Here is a 25,583-nt window from a genome sequence, read left to right as displayed (position 1 = left end):
TTAAACAAAGGTCAATATATATAAATGGTATAGGTTTCATTATCAAACTGAGCTTGGAAGTTGAAATAAGTTTTAACAATTTTGTTCAACAGTTCTTTGTACTTTTACATTTACTCATGATTTTTAACAAACAATTTCTTAATTAAAACTATCTACTCACCTTTTAATTCAGTCGATATATTCATAAATGTTAATTTGCTTTATTTCTGTATTACACAGGGTATGTCTAAATTAATTATATAGATATTCATTAACACAGAATTTTTTGATCATGTTTCCATGGTAAATGGAAATTCAAAATTAAAATACTGTCTCCTAGTCCAGGAAGAAAAAAAAACAGCAAATGAAACAAATGACTCAACTTGATTCAACTATGAGAGATTATCTGATGTTCTTGGTGAGAGTTTTAGTGAAAACTTTTTTGGTAGTGGTGTTCTGCCGTTTCAATCATAGTAATACTTTCTTAGAGATGGAATTCTGTCTAGAGATTTTTATTCATGCACGTCTTCTCAGAGTCTTATGATATTTAAAGCTCTGCAGTATTTACCAGGAACCTATATTGCTGATTCCACGATGAAATGGTACATATCATGAATAAAAATTACTTCCATTATTAACTCTTCACTTTTGGTAAGTTATGTTTTCTAGCTGCCCCCAAGAAAACCTTTAGTTTTAAGAATACTTTAGGACATATCAGCTATTTTTTTAAAAAGCCTAAAATTCATTCTAATAATGTGGTTTTAAAAAATTACCTTCTCCTAAATGCTTCCAGATGTGTCTTCAGCATAAGAAGTCCTCTTTCTATAACAGTGAGACTTGAGTGTGATTCCTGTTCAAGACTGCTAGAAGCTATCATAAGACTCTCCATACACTTACTAATAAATTCTTGCTCCTTCTCCAAACCCGTTTTACCTAAAAAGTCAGATGTTTAGATATGTATTATCAACCTTATATTCTTATTTAGCTGTATTAAAGAAAATGAATTATAGATAAGAAAAATACTTACATAAAAATTACCTACCAGACAGTAATTCAAATCACTCACCATTAATATAATAGGAGTTAATATACTGGATAGCTGCTCGACTGACATCACCAGATTGTGCTCTTAAAGCAATGCCCCAAAATTGGTCCATACCACAAAGCTAAGAAGCAAAAATATGCCATCTATAAATGTTAATTGTAAAACAATGTTTAATTAAAGACCAAAGTTACAAATTTAAAAGGCATTCAATTATCAGAGCTTTAATATTTTATAAAGTATTTAAAAGGCAATTCCTAATGATAAAAACCTTGAAAATTTCTTCACTTTCTGAAATATACCTGTACTAGTTATAAAAATACCTACTTACGAATCATCTATGTATGTGTACAACATTTAACTCATAAGTTATGACTACACAGTGAGAAAAAGTCCTCAAAACATGCTACAAAGGAATAATAACTGACATAATTATTAGCGTAACATGTTAACGTAACATGCTTTCATCCAACTTATTCTGAAAGTCACTGATTTCAGGCATTCACAGAAAATTAAAAAGATTCACTAACTGAAACTGATAATTAAACTTATGACTTAAACTCTGAGATGAAAAAAAAATGTTTTCACTGAAAATTATAGAAAAAGTGAACAGTGGAAGTTCTCAAAAACTGTAACTAGGGTGAAGAAAAGATAACCTTCTGATAAGTGACAGAATAGCTTTAGTGTTCATGGCATCTACTTAAAAAGCAGTATTATCTCAAAATTAGAGTGTGACCTTTTAGGTAAATCAGATCTGTCCAACTGTATGAAATCACCAAATTGAAACTTATCATAGTGCTATCAAAGTAAGAGCTTGAACCAAAACATTAAAAATAAAAATAAGTAAACCAACACTATTCAAACAAGGAAAGAAGGTAGGAAGATACTATGAAAGCAATATACAACTGCTTGCTCTAAATACAATTACAGTTATCTTTACCACATAGATTTTACAACAGTTTATTTTTCTCTCTATAACACAACTCAATCTCTAAAGAAAATTAATGAAAAATATAAGTGGAGTGCAGATGGCATGAATCAGAGCTATCATTAATAAACTGAAATGTCCAATAAGCAAGACTTTCAAACAACAGTCTATGTTAGGTGAGCCTAGGAATATATAATGCATTCAACAAAAACTCGCAGTCATCCAACCTAGCCAAATAAAAGCCAGAAATAAGACTAGCAATCTGTGACAGTCTTCAGCTAATGAACTGATCATGCCTCATGGTCACTAATGATTTAGGTATATTCCATTCCAGAAGCGAAGTTATTGATAGAACTCTGAAGTTGCCCAAGAGCAACTGAAAGTTTGGCCACAAAAATGGCCTGAAAAACAGATTTTAGATTAATCAAACTTCTACTCAGCAAAATCCTTTATTAACCAAGGAACATACAGTAAATTATATTACTTCAGTTATACTAACATACAATATTCTATTAGTTTCAGGTATACAGAACAGTGATGCAATATTTTTATACATTATGAAAAGATTACTGTAAATAAAATCAATTACCATCAGCACCATATGAAGTTGTTACAATATTATTGATTATATTCCCTATGTGGACATTACATCTTTGTGACTTGTTTCACAGCTTGAAGTGTGTATCACAAGTTTCCATTATTCACAACAAAGATTATTTTCAGTAATAAAAATTACCATGTTTGCTTTATAGAACTTTTAAAACCCAGAAGATAAAGCTTAAGACTTCAAAATAAAAGTCTGCAGAGTCAGTAAATTCAATGCTTGGTAGTAATCTAATTTGATGAACAAAAGAAATTCCACAAGCTGACCCAATAAAAGGACAAATCTCAATTCATACCTCAGAGTTTGAACCACCATCATAGGCACTGGTAGCCAGTCGAGCCAAGTTACAGAGATGCTGAAACAGGTTTAAGCCAGTCATGCTAATTGTTTCAGGTTTTAGCTGGGGCATCTTAAAAAAAAAAAAAAAAAAGCTGTCAAGGTAGTTTAGGTGTGATAATTAATTTAGCAGATTTCATTTTATTAGATTTAAAGTAACACATTTAAGTTAACAAACCTAGTTTTACTGAAAACACTGAAGAGGAAAATGTAGTATCTGAGATTTTTAGTGATAACAAAATAATTTCATAAAAAATTTTAATCATGATGTAACTGAAACCTGCTGATACGTGCTTCCATTTTTGAGATGTATTATAGACCCAAACCAGAGGAAATTTATAAATTTTATTAGTTATTATATAGTTACACCAGACACATTTACAACATACAGATACACAGTTTTTGTATAAGTCAGAGCTTGAAATTAAGATAACTGAAGACCTGTTTGTAGCTTTGTCTTGAATCTATTAAGTGATTTAAGTGATTTAGTTTCTATTACCAAAACTCATTCATATGAACTCAAGTCTACCACAGACTTTCTAGAGCCTTTATAATCTCAAAAATCAGCATATAACAAATAAAGTGTATTGCTTTATTATCAAAGTTTTAAAATCTAAATGGAAAATTATCTACTGAACCAAATGCAGCATCTTATAAATAAAAATAAAAATTGGATAATGTGTATCTTTAATATCATAACAGCCCTTCCTACAATGCCCTCCCCCCAAGAAACCAACAAATCTGAACATTAGTTTATATCTGCCAGAAGACTAGCTAAAAACCATACCATTTAATTAAAAATTGCAGAATAGGGCTCCCACACTAGTAGGTGTGGCACCACCCCTCAAAAATTGAAACATGTTACTAATGATTTTAAAAAATATATAACAAAACCCCACACACATCTCTTATTACTGTTCACCAAGAGTTACACTTACTGTTAGTTTAAGTACTTTAGCTAAGGAACATAACATTTTTGTAAATCAAAACTAAGTATTCATTTAGATATACAAACACTGTAGAGCACAAAACTAAAGCAACATCTAAGTGGCAAATATTATACAAGGACTGCAGATAAGCAGTATATTTATCTTTTTTAAAAAGAATTCCAGGGCTTCTTTGGTGGTCCAGGGGTTAAGAATCTGCCTTGCAATGCAACAGATTCGATTCCTGACTTAGGAAGATTCCACATGCCAGGAGGCAACTGAGCCCACATGGCTACACATGCTTTGCAACAAAAGAAACCCCTGCAATGAGAAGCCCTGGCACTGGACCTGGAGAGTAAGCCCCGCTCATCATGAGAGAAAGCCCCAGGCAGCAATGAAGACCCAACCAAAATAAATATTAAAAAACTTTTTTTTTAAATTAAAATATTTCAAGAGGAAAAAATGAACATTTACAGTTTACATTTCAAGAGCGAAAAAGGAAATACAGAAAAACAATACAAATAGTCAAGAAATAAAATTACCTTCTCCAGGAAAAGATGTTTGTAGGTTTCCATTCCCATAGCATGTTGATCTTTACTTCGAACTTGATTTAAAAACCAATGGAGTGCATCATCGTAACACTCAGAATCTTCTACTAAACAATGCCATAAAATATCAACTTGCTCCAAACTTAACCCTAGATAAAATTACAAATTTTAAATCCTGGTACATGCAACATTTTCATCCTAATTAAATATACCAGAAGCACCAATACATACAGAAAAACAAAGGAGATATTTCATAGCAATTTATAAAAATTGTTTCGTAGGAGACTTCATATAATTTATGCTTTCAAATGTAGTTAAATATACTCCAAAGATAAATCATCTTAAAAAACAAGACTTATATGGGATAGTATCCTAGAAGAGACATTTGTTCTGGAAACTCATTTTCTTTAAGACATGAACAATCATTGTATTATAGCAAACATGATTAAAAGAAAGTAATCCCCAAAAAGCTAAGTCAGTTCTAAGGTTTAAGGGTAAAGAATACAGTGGATACCATATTCACAGCTAATTCTATGCACATAGGAGATAAACAATAAATGCCAATAAGCATCATGTTTGTAAACTATGAAAAAAGGGATCCTTACAATTAATAAAACAAAAAGGAACTTACTACCTAAAACAGAACAGCAACACATCACAGGTAACAATTAGCTAAGAAGCCACTGAAATCAGACAGAATCTGTATGGTATTAAAACTTCGACCCAAGTATTAGATAATTCTAAAGTGTGTCAGAAGGAATCAGAACTATTCAGAATCAAAGAAAAGGCATTAGGGCAATCACAAGTCTGATAAGTGAGACAATACAAAAGGGTAGAATAAAATTATCACAGGGATTTCTAAAGTATACCATAAGAGATTCAAGAGCATGGGCTTATTCCCCAGAATCAGAAGGCACTGAGAAGATGACAGAATCTTAAGTAACCACCACCCCCATCCTTTTTCCGGCCAGTATGGAGCTGCTTGGAGGCTGGTTGGGGTGGTGAGGTCCAAAGCAGCTTCTGGAATTTCTGAGCAGCCCTGGTCGGTACAAGATGGACCCAGTCGTCTTGAGTTACATGGACAGTCTACTGTGGCAGTAATTTGTCTCATACTGGATCCTCCAAGTTGGCTCAACGTTCATATGTTTGCCTTTGAGTACTTTGCCAATAGTCAGTTTCATGACTGCTCTGACCGTGTCTTCTTCACTAGCCCTGAAGTCACTCAGTTTATCAAGTACGCTGGCAACCCAGCAGAGATCACCATGTTGCCTGAACCCTTGGACCTCTCCAATAAAGAGTTATTATTTTTAGCCATCAATGATAATTCCAACCACACAGCTAGGGGAATCCATTGGAGCCTGTTGGTTTATCTCTAAGATAAAAATGGCTTTTTTCATTATGATTCTTATGGTAGTAGCAATTAATTCCACCCAAAGCAGGCAACAAAGAAATTAGAGGCTCTCTCAGGCAGAAAAGGAAACAAACTAGCCTCTGTGGAAGAGAAAGCGCTCAACAAAACAGCTATAACTTGGGATATACATGATATGTAACACTGAGGCCTGTGTCAGAACTACTTTAGACGACAGCCAGAATCACTATTGCAGCTACTCACTCTTACATACATCATAAAGAATAGAGAAAAATGGAAGGATCTCATTGCCAGACCTGCCAAAATTTAGCTGTTGAAATATAGTTGACTTTTGAAGTCTCCTCTTTCTGCCTGTCCCCATGTATTGGATGGCTGTAGTCTCAGTGTCTGAGGGAAGATGCCTGGGAGAGGAAATCTTCGGATGCTTGCTTTCTCCTGAGAGAATGTTATCCTCTGCATTCTCCTAATGGGAAGTTTTGCTTTAACCCTAACTTTAGAGCAATATATGTTCTGTGAAAATGTCTTCAAAATATGCACCAAAACCTTAAAACCAATCTTAACCAATCATAACACTTATTAATTCCCTTTTGGTCTCCCTTATCCACACTGGTTTATTCCAAAGAAAAAAGACTGATTGTAAAACAAATTAAGAATATGTGAAATCTAGAAGCAAGAAGAAAATCATAGAAGAACCAAAAACTTATTGCACAGTCCACATATTCCAAAAGATCAACTGGCTACAAGCAGATCAAGTCACAACTAAATGTAAGATCAAATATTATCAGTTACTCAGTTCTATGATACCTCTTCCATTCAACAAGCAAAGGCTTTCCCTGCTACAAGCTCTGCCAATACTTGATATTATCAAGATGGTGTTAGCCTATAGTCGCCCACTGATTCCTAGAACACTTTGAGAGGGAATAGTAAATAATGTTGTTAAAATAAATGTGGTATACCTCTTGTTTTGTATCTGAAACTTACTAAAAGTTGGTTTGAGATATAAAGGAAAAAAGTGACCTTTCTCAACTCTTTCACTTAATTCAAAATGCAGATAATGAAATTTTTGAAATGTGGAACCAAGAATAAAAAGAAGTATTATTCCTTCCAAAAAAAAAAAAAAAAGAAACCACTCGCAACCCTCCCCCTACTCCAAAAAGTAGATGAGATCCAAAACCACATGAGAAAATATTTACCTAGTAGCAGTATCAGTCTAAGAGATTGAGGCGAAAAATGTATACAAATGTATCCAATCAGTTTCTCATAGAAATAGTTAATGTATGTCTTATTCATTCTAAGAATCTGTGCCCAAGAGCCAACATAAAAACACTAGGAACAACATTTAGTGTATAACTTAAATACAGTAAGTAGTTAAGAAGAGATAAATGAAGATAGGTAAGAATCTTTTTTAAAACTGTAACTTTCGAGTAACTATATTATACTTCAAAGAAACTGTAACAGTTAGAGAAGTACAATTATGATGTGGGATAAGTTCAAACATGATTCTAAATGTGCAGTAGCTATTGAAAGCCCACACAAAAAGAACATATTCTATGTTTAATGGAAAAGGAGCAGCAAAATAAATAACTCGTTATTCAAATACTGAAAAAAATGATTAACTTTTTCCAATGAAAATCTATATTCAACAAACAGGAAACAATGGTCATGTGAAATTATTTATACTGAAAATATTTGTTTGCGTTTGATTTCTCCATGTATAAAGATTTTTAAATATTTTATATTATTTCTTGTATATCCTGAATGATAATGGGTGTAATAAATGACCTACTAACATGAAACAGGGGTTTCCTATCAAAAACAGGTGCCTTCATTTTGTAATCTACTGGTAACATAATGTTTGTGGCATTCGTTACAAACACCTTGACTTAAAAGAAATTACAGACTCAAACAGTAAAATAAACACATGGCATACCTCAAGCACAGATATGGACTTAAGAGTCATGAAGACATCTCTCAAGCTAGCAACATACTCACCCAGCAGTTTGACATTAACCATAGCTAAAAAAAAAGAATGTCCTTCTAATAAATGAGGTTGTTGACACAGACATACAGAAAACAAGGCATGTGGAGCGTGAAAGAAAATAAGTCAGTCTAGCAAGAGGAGAAGGCAATGGCACCCCAATCCAGTACTCTTGCCTGGAAAATCCCATGGATGGAGGAGCCTGGTAGGCTGTAGTCCATGGGGTCGCAAAGAGTCAGACACGACTGAGCGACTTCACTTTCAGTTTTCATTTTCATGCATTGGAGAAGGAAATGGCAACCCACTCCAGTGTTCTTGCCTGGAGAATCCCAGGGACAGCGGAGCCTGGTGGGCTGTCGTCTATGGGGTCGCACAGAGTCGGACACGACTGAAGCAACACAGCAGCAGCAGCAGCAAGAGGAAAGGTGCTCTGGCTGAAAGAAATCAACCTTCCTCCCTTCTTGAGAGGATATCTTGCATGTGGATTTAGAAATGGTCCACACTCTTAATATACCAGACCAATTTCTCTGTTTTTTAAGATTAATTATTAATGAAATTGAGTTTGAGATTCATCTAAATTAAATGTGTCTCCAAATTTCTGTCACCTATGAAGTCAACAAATATGGGATAAGATTAGCCCTGATATAATATACAGACAGTGGCTGTTTCCAACTGGAGTGAAAGGAATATTCTATTAACCAAAGGTTAAAAAAAAGAAAACTACAGTCACTCTAACATGATATGTTCACCTATGCCAAATATTTTGTTCATGCAATGAGTCATTCATTCATTAAGAAACCGACACATTCAGAGATTGAAACAAGAACATGTCAGGGACAAGCTGCTATTGCCATACACAGATAGGACGTTTAGTACTGAGAATAATTTGATCACCACAGAAATCTAAAGGCATGAGTACATTTAATTGGACTCTTTCAAGAATCAATGAAGATCTAAAAACTTATTAAAATGTTGATTAAAAAACTTACTGAAATGATCAGGTGATCCCAGAGTGGAAAAGACACAAGTTAAGAACTGAAGTCGCACCTGAACTTCGGCACTATGGCTGTACCTGCAGTTAAAAAACCGTTAAAATAATTAGCTGAGAGACCTTATATCTTAATTATTTTTAAAGATCTAATGGTCCTAATCTTAAATTGTACCAAATAAATAAAATTCCATTTAAGAACTCAATTATTAAATATTTCAAATTATATCTTTAGCTACACACACAAAAAATGGCCAAAGCCAAATGTTACAGGAAAGAATTATTTAATATTATAAAACTCTACAAATTATTAGAACACAAACTTTCAAATTAGATAAGTAGGTAAGAACAACAGTAGAAGAAATGTTAAAGTTATGCAGTATGTACATTAATTTTAATATTTAATACATTTCCATCTAGAAAGTCCATGTTTCACTGTCACTCCAGGGATAATACTATATTCCTTAAACAAGAAATGTTAATGATATATCATTTCCATAAATACAATTCATGAAGAAAACAAAATAAGCATTTATTTTGATAATAAATTATAAATAAATAAAATTGTATCATTTTATTTTGATACAAAATAAGCATTTCTGAATGTTATTTCAAATCTAAGTAACTGTAATTCATATGTACAAAATTCAATGTATAATGTAAAAATTGCTTTGAAAGCTTGTTAAGTAGGTAATTTCACATGGTTCTCTGGGAATCTGTCAGCATTTGCAAAGGAAAGCATTTGAAGAATCAAGTGTTGGTCTGTGGTACAGGAAAGGTAGGAGATGGGTCTGAAGAGGGAAGCAGGGGCCAAACTGCTGTGAGCCTGAATGTCAGAAGAGTTTGATACTGTTATGGACAGATAAGAAAGTCACTTATCTGGTGAAGGATGCTGGCAAAAGAAAAGGGGTAGTGATCAGATTTGCATTTTAGGATTCCTGTAGCAGCTCTGTACACTGCACACTGAACTGTGACTGTGATATCACAACATTCTAGTTCCCACAAGCACCTGAATCAACGAGACTGAATCAATGAAGAGTTTTTATGTTACAACTCAAAAGGCTGGCTGGGGATGAATTGCCCAAATTACCATGCCAACAAAAGAGAGCAGCCACTCTGAACTATGATCTATATCCCAGTTTGCAGATAGAGTCTCTTAATTCAATTTCTAAATATCCGTAAGCAGGTGCAAAATTCTAAAAGCTTCCTAAAGTTAGCTGGTTTCAAAAATTACACTAGATTTGCTACTGAAGTTTAAAGTTAAGCTTTCCTACAGATTGAGTTTGCTTGATATATCTTAATTTTTCTTTACTGTCTCATATTAACACTGGCAAAGTAAAGATAATATTTGCTTCATTATTGTTGCAGTGTCCTTTCTGAAGTTCAAAGTACTTGTGTCAAGCTGGCTGGGAATTGGGGGTGTGGTGGGGTGGAATACCGTAAGCAACTCACAGACTAGAACACTATTCAGATTAAATTCAAGACCTTCTCTTAACAGTTTTCATCCTTTTACCAATAGGGCAGATTTTGTAGCAGAGACTTTGGAGTATAAGTTCAAATACGAGTTCTATCATACATCAGTTCTGCGATTTTAAGTAAATTACTACACTTATCTGAGCCTGAGGATGGGGAATAAAAGAGGAATAATGCCTTGTCCTTTACAAAGTGCCTTTACTTTCTGAATACTTCCTTCCCTGAGAGTAAAGGGACCTATAACCTTAGAAGGTAGGGACAAGTCCCTTTGTCCTTCTTTCTTCCACTTTCACCGTAGTGCCACTGGCTCCACATTTCAAAGGACTCTTGCCTGCTCTGTTAGAATCCCACTGGCTGATGAAATCACCAGCCAGGAAATTTCCTGGGATGCAAACCAAAAGTGTTATCAATACTGATAAACTCTCCTGGGCTTGTCCATGGCTCCCAATATTACAGAAAATACAGGACAAAAACAGTCTCACCACAGGCATAAAACTCTAGTGAAAAACTGCCACCTTAAAAAAATTAATCTCTTTATAGCCTAAATGTTGGCACAGGGTTTTCTCTAGAGGCAACTGTATTCAAGGAATATATACTATGTCCATTTATTAAATGAAATGTTATCTTTAATGCAACAAGAATCTTTTTGTCCTATGTAAAAATCTTAGAACTTGCCTACTATAATCTCCACTGAACAAATGGAAAGTAATGTGCCACAAACTTATGAAACCAGTATGCTTTATCAAAGAGCAACAAACGTACAACTCAGTTTTCACCCTGAAGAAACAAGCGGATTACGCCAAATTAGTCCAGACAGCTCTCTCTTCTAAGATTTTATTCTCTTAAAATGTCAGGTAACAAAGCAGACTAGAGGACTGGAAGGATACTCTGGCATACCCTAGGAAAGTGTAAAACTTATACTCATCTCCAAACAGTACCACATAAGCAATGCTTCTTTAAAAAACAAAAAACAAAAAATACAGGCATCAATGCTATGAGGCTCTACTTCTGGCTCCACTAACAAAGTAAGCAACTTCACTGTTGCCAATGCTGTCAATAACCAAGTGTCAGACATGTGTTCATTTTCTGGCACTTAATGTTGGACTTTTTCTTTCTGAGTATGATTCATCTGAGTCTGCGATGCCCCTCTGTTAAGTTCGTGTCCCTGCTCTTCAAGCCCACAGGCTTTGTTTCCAATGGGAGCTCTCTTGCAATTTAAATGTTTCTTTGTTGACAGGTTAATTTGAATTCTGCCTTCTAAAAATGCTGGTCAGTGTGGTTTTACTCCTGCTCCTTGTTGATTTTAAGGCTACTATAGAAAATGTATGGAGATACAGATTCAGAAGGCAATAATCTTTACCTCTGCTTCAAGAAGAAAAAATGAAAGAGGACAGACTATGAAGAATACTTAGAATTTTTAAAGGATTTAAAGAGAATGCACCTTTACAGAGGTAAGTTTGTAAGCCAAGTTACAGAAAAGAATAAATTTAAGGAAATATCTCAGAAATAATTTAACAAGCATAAAGAACAATTTCTAAAAGAAAAAAAATCATTGAACAACAAAACAAGAAAGGTTAGTTGAGTTTAGATTTTAGAGGGCCCAAATACTAGACAGAATAAACTACAATTTATTTTTTATTCAGCGAAGAGTCTAAATGAGGGTAGGAGTCAAGTTTCTTGCCTGTTATATACCATAGTTTATTTTAGTGACATAACTACAATTTATAGATGACCTACTATGTGCCAGAAACAGCTTACTAATTTATTTATTCTTAAAAAAAAAAACTCATACACTAAATAATTAGAAATTAGAGCATTAAGTAACTGAAATAAGGTCAAACAATAGATTCATAACCTAAACCCAGATCTGTGTGATTCTCGGGCCCATGTGCTTTCTAAAAGTATCATTAATGCCTTCTGCAATTCATAAGCATGAGTAATTAACAATTATGGGGGAGGCTGAGGGAAGAAAATTGATCCAAAGGTTGGTTAAAGAACTGGAACAGTGTTTGTGGGCATGTCCACTTGTGAACCGCAGAGTCTTAATCACTGAACTGCCAGGAAAGTTCCTGTTCTAACTTTTAAAATGACGGTTCCTACTTCAAATTAGTTGTTGTGTACCTTGAAATTAATACTTAAAACGTATCCAGCACATAGCAACTATCAATGAATACTGGCTATTTTTATCACCACCACCACCATTATTCATGATTCGAAATACACATATACAAAAAGGGCCCCAAGTTTTAGATGACCTGGAGGATGGCAGTACACTGAAAAGCAAAGTAAATTTTGGAGAAATAACTGATGGGGGGTGGTAGGAGGAAGAAGGTGGACATGATTTCATTTTTGGAGGTGAACAAGCATGCCTTAAAAACCCATAGCTTTTCTGAAAACTGCTACTATCTGATCCGTTATCTACATGAAACTTTTCTATGAAGATGTTTTCTCAATAAATACTGTGTATATTTTTCTTATTTACGGACATGGTGGTTTCCATAACAGTTTCCACTGACTCACAAGTAGAAGCTTTCTGAATTCTACATGATTTCATCTATGCAGGAATCTCCCTTTATAAGAAACTTTAAACACAGCTATACAACTAATCAACTTCTACTAATACTTACACAAAGGCACTTCAATATATCCAGACAATATTTTTAATTATAAAATATTAACCATCTGTACCATAACAATTTCCATTTTCACGTAATAAATACTAGTATATAACTATAATAATGAAGGAAAATGGTTTAAATTAATTCTATGATAAAACATTTTTTCAGAAGTCAACATTTATATTATTAAATATTAAATATTATTCAGTTCAGTTCACTCAGTCGTGTCCGACTCTTTGCAACCCCATGAATCGCAACACACCAGGCCTCCACATTGATCACCAACTCCTGGAGTTTACTCACACTCATTTCCATTGAGTCAGTGATGCCAATCAACCATCTCATCCTCTATCATCCCCTTCTCCTCCTACCTTCAATATTTCCCAGCATCAGGGTCTTTTCCACTGAGTCAGTTCTTTGCATCAGGTGGCCAAAGTATTGGAGTTTCACCTTCAGAATCAGTCCTTCCAATGAACATTCAGGACTGATTTCCTTTAGGATGGACTGATTGGATCTCCTTGCAGTCCAAGGGTCCCTCAAGAGTCTTCTCCAACACCACAGTTCAAAAACATCAGTTCTTTGGGGCTCAGCTGTCCCTGTAGTCCAACTCTCACATCCATAAATGACTACTGGAAAAACCATATCTTTGACTAGACGAACCTTTGTTGGCAAAGTAACGTCTCTGCTTTTTAATATGATCCCTAGGTTAGCCATGACTTTTCTTCCAAGGAGGTAAGCGTCTTTTAATTTCATGGCTGCAGTCACCATCTGCAGTGATTTTGGATCCCAAGAAAATAAAGTCTGCCACTGTTTCCCCATCTATTTGCCATGAAGTGATGGGACCAAATGTCATGATCTTAGTTTTCTCAATGTTAAGCTTTAAGCCAACTTTTTCACACTCTTCTTTCGTTTCATCAAGAGGTTCTTTAGTTCTTCATTTTCTGCCATAAGGGTGCTATCATCTGAGGATCTGAGGTTATTGATATTTCTCCCAGCAATCTTGATTTCAGCCTGTGCTTCCCTCTAGCCCAGTGTTTCTCATGATGTACTCTGCATATAATTTAGTTAAATAAGCAAGGTGACAATATACAGCCTTGACGTACTCCTTTCCTGATTTGGAATCAGTCCATTGTTCCATATCCAGTTCTAACTGTTGCTTCTTGACCTGCATACAGATTTCTCAAGAGGCAGGTCAGGTGGTCTGGTATTCCCATCTCTTTAAGAATTTTCCAGGGTTTGTTATGATCCACAAGGTCAAAGGCTTTGGTATATTCAATAAAACAGAAATAAATGTTTTTCTGGAACTCTCTTGCCAATGGATGTTGGCAATTTGATCTCTGGTTACTCTGCCTTTTCTAAATACAGCTTGAACATCTGGAAATTCACAATTCACATATTGTTGAAGCATGGCTTGGAGAATTTTGAGCATTACTTTGCTAGCGTGTGAGATGAGTGCAATTGTACGGTAGTTTGAGCATTCTTTGGCACTGCCTTTCTCTGGGATTGGAATGAAAACTGACCTCTTCCTGTCCTGTGGTCATGGTTGTGTTTTCCAAATTTGCTGGCATACTAAGTGCAACACTTTCACAGCATCATCTTTTAGGATTTGAAATAGCTCAACTGGAATTCCATCACCTCCACTAGCTTTGTTCATAGTGATGCTTCCTATGGCCCACTTCACTTTGCATTCCATGATGTTGGCTCTAGGTCAGTGATTATACCATCATAATTATCTGGGTCATGAATCTTTTCTGTGTAGTTCTTCTGTGTATTCTTGCCACCTCTTCTTAGTATCTTCTGGTTCCGTTAGGGCCATATCATTTCTGTCCTTTATTGAGCCCATCCTTGCATGAAACGTTCCCTTAGTATCTCTAATTTTCTTGAAGAGATGTCTAGTCTTTCCCATTCTATTGTTTGCCTCTATTTCTTTGCCCTGATCACTGAGGAAGGCTTTCTTATCACTCCTTGCTAGTCTTTGGAACTCTGCATTCAAATGGGTGCAGAGTGCATTCAAAAGGATGCATTCAATTCAAGTATCTTTCCTTTTGGCTTCTCTTCTTTTCACAGCTATTTGTAAGGCCTCCTCAGATAGCCATTTTGCTTTTTTTGCATTTCTTTTTCTTGGGGGTGGTCTTGATCACTGCCTCCTGTACAGTGTCACGAATTCCGTCCAAATACAGTCCAAAGGCACTGTATCAGATCTAAGCCCTTGAATCTATTTTTCACTTCCACTGTATAATCTTATGGGATTGATTCAGTCATATCTGAATGGTCTAGTGGTTTTCCCTACTTTCTTCAAATTCAGTCTGAATTTGACAATAAAGAGTTCATGACCTGAGCCACAGTCAGCTCCTGGTCTTGTTTTTGCTAACTGTATAGAGCTTCTCCATCTTTGGCTGCAAAGAATATAATCAGTCTGATCTCAGTACTGACCATCTGGTGATGTCTATGTGTAGAGTCTTCTCTTGTGTTGTTGGAAGAGGGTGTCTGCTATGACAAGTGCGTTGTCTTGGCAAAACTCTGTTAGCCTTTGCCCTGCTTCATTCTGTACTCCAAGGCCAAATATGCCTGTTACTCCAGGTATTTCTTGACTTCCTACTTTTGCATTCCAGTCCCCTATAATGAAAAGGACATCTTTTGGGGGTGTTAGTTCTAGAAGGTCTTATACGTCTTCGTAGAACCATTCAACTTCAGCTTCTTCAGCATTAGTGGTTGGAGCATAGACTTGGATTACCATGATATTGAGTGGTTTGCCTTGGAAATGAACAGAGATCATTCTGTCATTTTTGAGATTGCATCCAAGTACTGCATTTCAGACTTTTTTGTTGACTATGATGGCTACTCCATTTCTTCTAAGGGATTCTTATACACAATAGTAGATATAATGGTCATCAGAGTTAAAGTCATCCATTCCAGTCCATTTTAGTTCACTGAGTCCTAAAATGTCAATGTTCACTCTTGCCATCTCCTATTTGACCACTTCCAATTTGCCTTGATTCATGGACTTAATATTCCAGGTTCCTATGCAATATTGCTCTTTACAAAATCAGACTTTGCTTCTATCACCAGTCACATGCACAACTGGATTATTTAAAATAATATTAAATCATATTATATTTACAATGCCCTAATACGCCAAAGCCTTTGACTGTGTGGATCACAATAAACTGAGGAAAATTCTGAAAGAGATGGGAATACCAGACCACCTGACATGCCTCTGGAGAAATCTGTATGCAGGTCAGGAAGCAACAGTTAGAACTGGACATGGAACAACAGACTGGTTCCAAATAGGAAAAGGAGTACGTCAAGGCTGTGTATTGTCACCCTACTTATTTAACTTCTATGTAGAGTACATCATGAGAAACGCTGGGCTGGAAGAAGCACAAGCTGGAATCAAGATTGCCAGGAGAAATATCAATAACCTCAGATATGCAGATGACAACACCCTTATGGCAGAAAGTGAAGAGGAACTAAAAAGCCTCTTGATGAAGGTGAAAGAGCAGAGTAAAAAAGTTGGCTTAAAACTCAACATTCAGAAAACGAAGATCATGGCATCTGGTCCCATCACTTTATGGGAAATAGATGGGGAAACAGTGGAAACAGTGTCAGACTTTATTTTTTTGGATTCAAAAATCACTGCAGATGGTGATTGCAGCCATGAAATTAAAAGACGCTTACTCCTGTGAAGAAAAGTTATGACCAACCTAGATAGCATATTCAAAAGTAGAGACATTACTTTGCCAACAAAGGTCCGTCTAGTCAAGGCTATGGTTTTTCCAGTGGTCATGTATGGATGTGAGAGTTCGACTGTGAAGCAACCTGAGCGCTGAAGAATTGATGCTTTTGAAGTGTGGTGTTGGAGAAGACTCTTGAGAGTCCCTTGAATTGCAAGGAGATCCAACCAGTCCATTCTGAAAGAGATCAGCCTGGGATTTCTTTGGAAGGAATGATGCTAAAGCTGAAACTCCAGTACTTTGGCCACCTCATGCAAAGAGTTGACTCATTGGAAAAGACTCTGATGCTGGGAGGGATTGGGGGCAGGAGAAGAAGGGGACGACAGAGGATGAGATGGCTGGATGGCATCACTGACTCGATGGACGTGAGTCTGAGTGAACTCCGGGAGTTGGTGATGGGCAGGGAGGCCTGGCGTGCTGCAATTCATGGGGTCGCAAAGAGTCGGACACGACTGAGCGACTGAACTGAACTGAATACAAAACTGGTGACTTCTGAAAAAAGTATTTACTTTTGATTCCTAAAAACACTGCCTTATGAAAAGAATCTATAGTGAAGGTAATCAACTCCTAAAGTTATATAGTTTGTATTTCCCTAAGGTTAAGCATTATTAAAATAACCTTACAAAAGTCATATTAAAAAAGAAACTTCCTCTTATAATTTTATAACTATTTTTCATTATATTTATTATACAAAAAAAAAGGAATGGAAAACTGAAAAATTATCTTATCTTTCAAAGCAAAGACAATCAACACTACACATACCTTACCTAGTTAAAGTATACTTACAATGCATGCTTTTGTCTGCCTTCTCTTACAGCTTGAATATAGTATACCAAATTATCAAAGAAAAGCTTCATCATGTTCAGTTCTTTTTCTGCCCACCTGAACCAATTAAAAGAGAAAATAATTTCAGAGGCACAGGGTGAGATAAATCTATTCTAGAACAGAGAAAACCACTATAGTGCACCTTAATTTTTATGAAGTTATAGTATGATTGTGTTTAAATCTCAAAATATTCAATCTCTGTGTAGGGAATAAAATGTCTGGTCAAATGCTAAATAAATGACTAACATGAGTTAATGTTTTAAAAAAAACAGCACAATACAGTCCATGCCAGCCTGTCAATTTGCTGGTTACCTGAAGATTTACGAAGATGATCAGAGATAATTTCCAATTTTAAAATATGGACCCTAAGAGTTCAAGAGAAAATACATATCAAATCAAACGTTGAGTGCTACTGCATATAACAGACTCACACCAAGTGCAAGTTTTTGCTATTATTGATGCCAATTAACTGCAGGAGCTCAGAGTTCTTTTAAGTGATCCACCTAGTAAGATAAAGGACACCAGTCTCACATGAGAATTAACAGAGCTTATTTATGTTTAAATAAGAAACAAGCTAGGGGTTTCATAGGTGGCTCAGTGGTTAAAAATCCACCAGTCAATGCAGAAGACACAGGATACTCTGGTTCAATCCCTGGGTTGGGAAGATCCCCTGGAGGAGGAATTAATTGGTGACTGAGCACACAGTACACAAAAAACAAGCTAAAAGGGTTTCAACTCAATACACTTGATAAATAAGTAAGTATGTTAGTCACTCAGCTGTGTCCAACTCTTTGCAACCCCATGAACTATAGCCCACTAGGCTCCTTTGTCCATGGAATTCTCCAGGCAAGAATACTGGAGTGGGTTGCCATTCCCTTCTCCAGGGGATCTTCCCAACCCAGGCAATTCTTTACCATCTGAGCTACCAGGAAGCCCCAATATACTTGATAAGTAACTGAATATTCAGAGCTTCCCACTTCCATTAGAATGTTAGCCTCTGTAACTCCTTAATATAAACCTCCTCAAATGACTGCAATACCAACTTGCCCAGGTGAGCTACAACTGAATCACTTTAATGCTTTTGAATTTTGTAATTTGGCCATTTAAAAACTAAGAGAAGAGTAAATGAAATAAAACTCATGCTACTCTTGTACTTAAAGGATGCTAAATGCTTTCCCCTACTCCTCTGTCCAAAGACCCTCCTTGCAGTCACAAATAGAACTGTCACTAGGATCACACCGTAAAAATCAAAGAAAGAGCTTTTTTAATATGCTTTTTAAAAAACAGTAATAGAGGTTCAGGTTAAACCAATCCCCTATTAAAAGAAAAATAAACAGTAAGGGCTGTAACTCAGAAGAGCTAACTTCATCTTATTTGTGTGTGTATTAGTTACTCACTTGTGTCCAACTCTTTGTGACCCCACAGACCATAGCCCGCCAGGTTTCTCTGTCCATGGAATTCTCCAGACAAGAATACTGGAGTGGATTGCCATTCCCTTCTCCAGAGGAGCTTCCCATCTTTAGATGTCTACAAATTTTTTAAATCATACTCATTTTGAAAGAAAGTATTCTTACCAACTAATCTTAGTTTTGAGAAGGAATTATATAAAATTCCATCCTACGTGATTTCATAAATAAATCCTTCAACAGGTCTAATTTTTCCTAAATTTTAAGTTTCTGAAATCTCTCCAAAAAGGCTATTTTGAATAAAGCAAGTTACACATTCTCAGAGGTTAATGAAATACTCATGATAGTGAACTTTCACCAGAATTTTCTCAAATATTAGATCAATATCACATCAACAGCACACTATCGTTGAAAGAATTCTTTAACATTAATCATAAGTTCTCTATGTATGTAAAAGAGTAACACAGTGGTTTCAAAATTATTCCTAACATGATGCAATGCCTACAACCAATTTCAATCATGGATAAAAATTAAAAGCATCCTAAAATGTTCAACATGTGGATCCTCTTCAGGAGTCTTTTGCCATGATCAAACACACTAAAAAATCTTTACCTGAAAATTAAAGCATTAATTGCTACACTATTTTTCTCAAGCTACAATGAATACAAAGGTCAGATTTCCTACTGGCAGGGGTATATATAATCTCCATGGTGCTAAGTGGCAGAAACAGCACCTCAGAAATCTAAGAAAACATTTGAATTACGCAAAATTCATATTTTCCTTGTACAAATTAGCAGCTGATAAGTTACTCAAAAACTGAGAATTATGATTGGAAAAAGTCTTGAAAATGAATACTTTCTTTTATTTACTTACATTGTAATCCAATGTGTATCATAACTGCTCCCAAACTGCTGAAAGGTACCAAAGAGTTTTGGAAGAAGACGAAGTGAAATTACTACTGATCTGAAATAACAAAAACAGATATTTATAGAAAAAAATAATTTTAACTACTATCAGTAATTCTAGCTCTTAACAGAAATTCAGTTATTTAAAATCAAACACAAAAAGAATTAATGAATTTTACAGATGCTTCTATGCAAACATTAGAGTTTTTTCTCTAAAGTATCAGCTTATTATCCACTGTGGCAAGAAATCTAAGTTTTAAAAAATTCAATCCAAAACTTTTAAAGTAAAATATACTATATAAATATCTGAGTATAAAAGAAAAGTGAAGCGCTTTTAAATATAAAAATTTTTAATGGAAGTTTTCTTTTAACAGTCATAGGTGTTTCTCAGGATTTAATCAAGGAAAACAAGCAGCAGCAGGTTGAGTCAATTATCTAGAGCAGGGCTTCTCAAAGTTTAGTCTTAAAGTGCCAACTCTGATCCAGTAGGTCTGGGGTAGGTTCAGGATTGCATTTCTAATAAGCTCACAAGTGATACTCAAACTGCTGGTTTGTGGACCACAAACAATAAATATAGAGAACACTTTTCAAACTACATAAATTATCACTTTCCCCCTATCTCTCACTTAATATAAACTGTATCTAAACTGACAATCACTGCATTATGAGCAATGTTAATAACAGAAGCACACCATAAACCTCAAGAAGCCTTGAGGTTTGGCTCCTTAAGGAGCCAAAAGGCAACATGAAATCACTCAAAGACCTCAAGAAGATCTGAGTATGTCTATCTTCTGGAAGAAAAGGGGGACAGGGAACACACTGATATACAAATCCCAGAATTCCTAGTAGGCAAGAAGGCTGCTTCCATGAGCCCTGAAAGAAGCACAACAAACTCTAATATTTTATTTTTAAGCTTAGGAGCAGTATTGCTTCATGAAAGAATTATTTTTTTTTTAATTTGGCACCCTACTAACAAATATGGAGTACAAGTAAGTCCTCAAAAATGCCTACTCTTTTCGAGAGGAGTACCAGGAATATTAGTATACAAGGCTACACTTCTGAATAGGAGGAAAATCATGGCAAACGCCAAGCAGGAGAAACTGCAAAATTTCATCTTTCTAAATAAAATCCAAAGTACTTAAATTTGATTACAAAGCCATATGTGATCTGTCCCCATTTCTTCTATCAGTGTAACCTCTTTTCCTTCCCATCCTCCTTGAGCTATTCCATCAGCACACACAAGCACATTCCTGCTTCAGGGGCTTTGCTATTGCCTATGCTTGGAATGCTCTTTACCTAAATATCTACTTGAAGGACTCCTTCCCCCACTGTATTAAGGTTCCCTCAATATCAACAGAAACAATGACCCTGACAACTCAATAATTAAATAACACCTTCCCACTGCTCCACGAACCTCTTTATTGACTCCTTTACAATTTTTATTCATCATCATCACCTAATGAATATTCCTTTATTTAATGCTACCACTAGAATATGCTCTATGTGAGCAGACTGTCTTATTCATTAAAAATTCCCGCATATGTGCGTGCTGAGTATATATTTCCTCAAGCAACAAACAACAAACCAGCAAAGAACTTAAAAGCAAGATTTTCAAGTAAGGAAGAAGAACAACAATGTACAATGTTATATTACAGTTCTGAAGTACAAAGAAGAAAATATTACCAGAAGACAGCATGCTAAGAGAACGTCAGAAGATCAAAACGACATTAGTATGTAAGAATATACAGTGGACTTCCCCAGTGGTCCAATAGTTAAGACTGGGCTTCCACTGCAGGGACACAGATTCAATCTCTGGATGGAGAAGGTCCCCATGTCTCAAGGTATGGCCAATAATAATAAGCATACAGTGAAGAAATAAAGACAGTAAATGCCTGGTATCTAGTAAGTGCAAAGTAAAGATTCTTTAAATATTTAAAAACACTTAAACGTTTAGTATATTTTTAAATATTAAAATTTTTAATATTCTTCAGCAAGTTGCACAGTAGTGGTGCTTAGGAAGATAGACCATAGAGGATCAGGAGAAATCAGTTTCAATTTTAGATTACTTATCTAAAATCTTCTGTCACAATTTCAGAAACATTAGAAGAGTTTTTCCCAAAAATTAAGACATAGAAAACTAGAATGTATACATATACATTATTTGACTTTATAAGCACAAAATCAGTAAGATAACACAATGAAAAAAGGACACAGGAAAATTTCACCTAAAATCACAGAAGCAAATTCCAAAATTATTTGCCTAGTGTAATTTCAAATTTTAAAATATACAGACAGACAGACTAGATATACCATAGCTCATTAAAGCAAGTCTTATACTGTGCAACAGTTGTATATTTTCTGAAAATCTTATTTCCTCTTTTGCATTCAATGCTGTTAAGAGTCTAAATTGTTTAAATTTACTTTCCAAGTTTTCTACAATGAACATGATTTCATTTTATAAAACGTAGAAGCAAGCACATGATGCTTGACATTAGAGAACAGGATGCCAGGCTCTGAGTGGGTAACAGTGGAACATAATTAACTTACTTGGTGATAACAATAATTTATATTTCAATGTTAATGGAAACTTCGCAAGAACAGATGTATCAACTTGTTCCAATTAAAATCATATCATGCTGTACAGCAGAAACTACACAACACTGTGCATCAACCACACTCCAATAAAACTTTTCTAAATTTTTTAAAAATGTTATAGCATTTCTCCTGGAAGAACTATGTTACCTTATCAACTTTTTTGCCCAAATAGTTTTCATTGCTGATATGCTTACAAAAAACAGAAATTATATTCATACTTATATTTCACAAACTCTTCCAAGAGTGAAAATTTTAAATATGAAAACATACAACCCTGGGCAACAACAGATTTAAGATAAAAAGGAACAACAGTCCTGAATAACAAGATACAGTTAGCTCTCCATAGCCACAGGTTCCTTATCTGGGGATACAGAGAGCTGACTGTCCTACACTACTGTCTATGAAGGACCTGAGCCCTTGTAGATTTGGGTATCTGCAGAGGAATCCAGGAACCAGTGCCCCACAGATACCCAGGGACTATTGCGCTAAGTTTAGAATCAGGAAAAATGCTATCATCTTAAAACTGCTCTGGTTTTTTGCTTAATTCCAAGTTTTTGTTGTAACCAGAAGCTTATTACTAAACAACAGTGTGGTATGACTCTAAGAATTACCCACGCTTAGGAGAATGAACCGGAGAAGACAATGGCACCCCATTCCAGTACTCTTGCCCGCAGTCCATGGGGTCGCGAAGAGTCGGACACAACTAAGCAACTTCACTTTCACTTTTCACTTTCCTGCATTGGAGAAGGAAATGGCAACCCACTCCAGTGTTCTTGCCTGGACAATCCCAGGGACGGCGGAGCCTGGTGGGCTGCCATTTATGGGGTCGCACAGTCGGACACAACTGAAGCGACTTAGCAGTAGCAGGAGAATGAACACATTTGCTGGTGGGCTTCACAATTAAAAAAGTCACATTTGGATGGTTTCCCTAGACTCCATATTTGAAGAAGACTGGTGTGTTCTACAAAATGCTATTCAGTCATTCTGAATTATAGTATATACCAACAGTTGACATGAAATGCTATTATGTAATACTGTCTTTACAGAGAGGAAACAAAACCAAAAAAAAGTACATAGTACCATCCATTTCTTAATTATATGAACCTCTAAACAAATCCCTAATATGTATAAGAATTTTCACTTATGTATTCTAAGGCAAAAAATTTCACACATGGATTAAACTACCTAGTACAAAATAGGAAAAAAAAAAAAAAAAGCACAAAATGGACAGGTTCCCAGAGTCTCAAATCAATTCTTGCTAAGTAGCACAGATTCTGATTCTGTGCTAGGTAGCACAGAATGTGAACACCTGTCTTCTAATACACATAAAACATCAAAGGGGCTGATTACAACTCAACCCTTACTTCCACCCTACTCACTGGACAGCAGTCTTATCTCACTGACCCAAAGTAACAAATTCTAAGCTGGAAAGTCATGGACTTTTCATTGTGGGAGTTACTGTCCACCTCATGCTCTCATTTTATGACAACATTCTGCAAACCAGTCTACTCTGTGTTTCTGTGTATAACTTTAAACTTCCTGCGCCACGGAAATGTCATTATACAGCTCATAAAACAACCTGCCTAAGACTAAAAGTGCATATGTCACATGCTGCACGTTTTAAAGCGTTTATGGTGGGTTCCATATAAATGGCAGAATTATGGACAATTTATGGAAGACTTTTTCTTTTTCAGATCTCTAAGCCCCCTTAGAAGTAATAAGGAAAAACTGCTGTTCAAAAGAAAGCTAAGTTCATTCTGTAAAATAAACTGTAATATGATCATAGAAAAGCAAAAAAAAAAAAAAAAAATTGCTGAAAGGTCTATAAACCACAGCAAGTGAGGAACTAGAAAGAAAATCAAAATGAGCACAAAGAAAATTTTTAAAAAATAAAACCTCTGTAAAGTATGTAAAAAATTGACATTATCAAGAAGTAGACATCTGTGGGGATTTGGGGGTAACATGTCAGAAAATCGTGTATGAGTAGGTTGCCGTGGTCCATCTGTTTCAACATAAGGAAGAGCTTTCCTATTAACACCCTTTCTCAACACTCCTTTCCTACAGAGATGACAAACACAGGGGGCTAGGCTTGGAGAAAGTATTCTTGTGTTTAGGACTTCTTAGACTCTGATGTCACTACTGACATTTCACACAATTCTCCTTTGTGAAACGCTGTCCTCTGTATTGAAGGATGTTTAGTAGTACCCCTGGCTCAAAGTAACATCTCCAATTCAACTCATCAATGTATCAACCAAAGATATCTCCAAGTATTGATACTGCCAAGGAAGAATCACTCCAGTTAAAAACCACTGATTCATCAGGAAACTGAAACTAATAATGGTTTTCTAAAAAGATGTTCAAAACTAATTTTTAATTTGCATAACTTTAGTAAGTTCAGTTGGTGTACACTGAATATGTTGTATATATCCAGGCTAAAAAATGCTACTATGCTCTAAGCATTGGTATATATGATACATTAATACTAAGACTAGAATAATAAATACAACAACCCTCTAAGGAGTAAATTCTGAGGGCAAATTTAACATCAATATAATAGTTATATTTACTATATTTTCCATACACCATTAAGTAACTATAACTGGGGTATAGGATTGCCTCCAACAAATGAAAATGCATATCTTTTCAAGTTATTTGGGACTGAACAAATTAAAGCTTACTAAAAATTCAAGTTGGAAATTTTCCATACAGTTTTATACAGTTTTCCTACTGTCTCTGTTAAGATACCCTTGGAGAAATAAGTGCTCATTATGGAAAAACTGGAAAATAGAAAAGCATAAAGAAGAAAAAAAAATAACTGAATCCTCCTAGAAGTAACTACTCTACAGCCTCACATATTGCTTATTATCTTATTAAAAACAAATGGGCCTATGAGTATATGCCCATATTAATATACAACTTTTGAAAATGTATGACTCAAAGGCTACATAATATTTCCTCTTTCACATAGCTTTTTATATTTAAGTGTAACATTCATGTAAAAACATGTATAAAATTAAGTGACAATTCAAAATGAGGAGGTGAACATACGTATGTAATATGTACCCACATTAAGAAAGAAATCCTCACCAGCATCCCAGAAGACTTGGGAAGAGCCCCCTTTCTAGTCACTGACAACCCAAGAGTAACCATTATCCCAACTATTAAATAGGTTTCTTGTTTTTAAACTCTACATAACGAGAGTAATAGAAATAAGCCTTTTTATTACGGCTTCTTTCACTCAACATTATGATTGTGAGATTCAACCACACTATTCCTTGCAGTTGTAGTTCTTTCATTGCTACTGTTATAAACATTTTATTTAACAAACA

At 35.3% G+C, this 25,583-nt stretch overlaps 1 protein-coding gene and 1 pseudogene across 22 annotated transcripts in view; one reads left to right on the top strand and one right to left on the bottom strand.

Moving 5' to 3' along the window:
* Positions 1-25,583, bottom strand: part of USP34 (ubiquitin specific peptidase 34) — a 242,438-nt gene that overhangs the window by 101,154 nt on the left and 115,701 nt on the right. For 20 of the 22 annotated variants that reach the window (XR_015136757.1, XR_015136758.1, XM_086326450.1 and 17 more), the window contains 7 exons: positions 19,628-19,717; positions 17,310-17,405; positions 8,700-8,782; positions 4,358-4,512; positions 2,849-2,962; positions 1,046-1,145; positions 753-912 (listed from right to left, as the gene is read on the bottom strand). Coding sequence is in view for 18 of the 22 variants with exons in the window: in XM_086326450.1 (XP_086182576.1) it covers positions 753-912; positions 1,046-1,145; positions 2,849-2,962; positions 4,358-4,512; positions 8,700-8,782; positions 17,310-17,405; positions 19,628-19,717 (798 nt within the window). In the remaining 4 variants the exon portion in view is untranslated. Of the gene's footprint in view, positions 1-160; positions 316-752; positions 913-1,045; positions 1,146-2,848; positions 2,963-4,357; positions 4,513-8,699; positions 8,783-17,309; positions 17,406-19,627; positions 19,718-25,583 lie in introns of those variants that run through there. The other 2 variants (XM_086326469.1, XM_086326470.1) reach the window with 1 other exon arrangement.
* Positions 5,387-6,042, top strand: LOC147363068 (sentrin-specific protease 8-like; annotated as a pseudogene).

This window comes from Bos grunniens, chromosome 11 (genome assembly GCF_055505025.1).
Source record: "Bos grunniens cultivar Pamir isolate PY7600 chromosome 11, Bosgru_T2T1.0, whole genome shotgun sequence".
Classification (NCBI taxonomy): Eukaryota; Metazoa; Chordata; class Mammalia; order Artiodactyla; family Bovidae; genus Bos; species Bos grunniens.
Note: the sequence above shows the minus strand (reverse complement) of the source record. Positions and strands in the feature narration are given on the sequence as shown.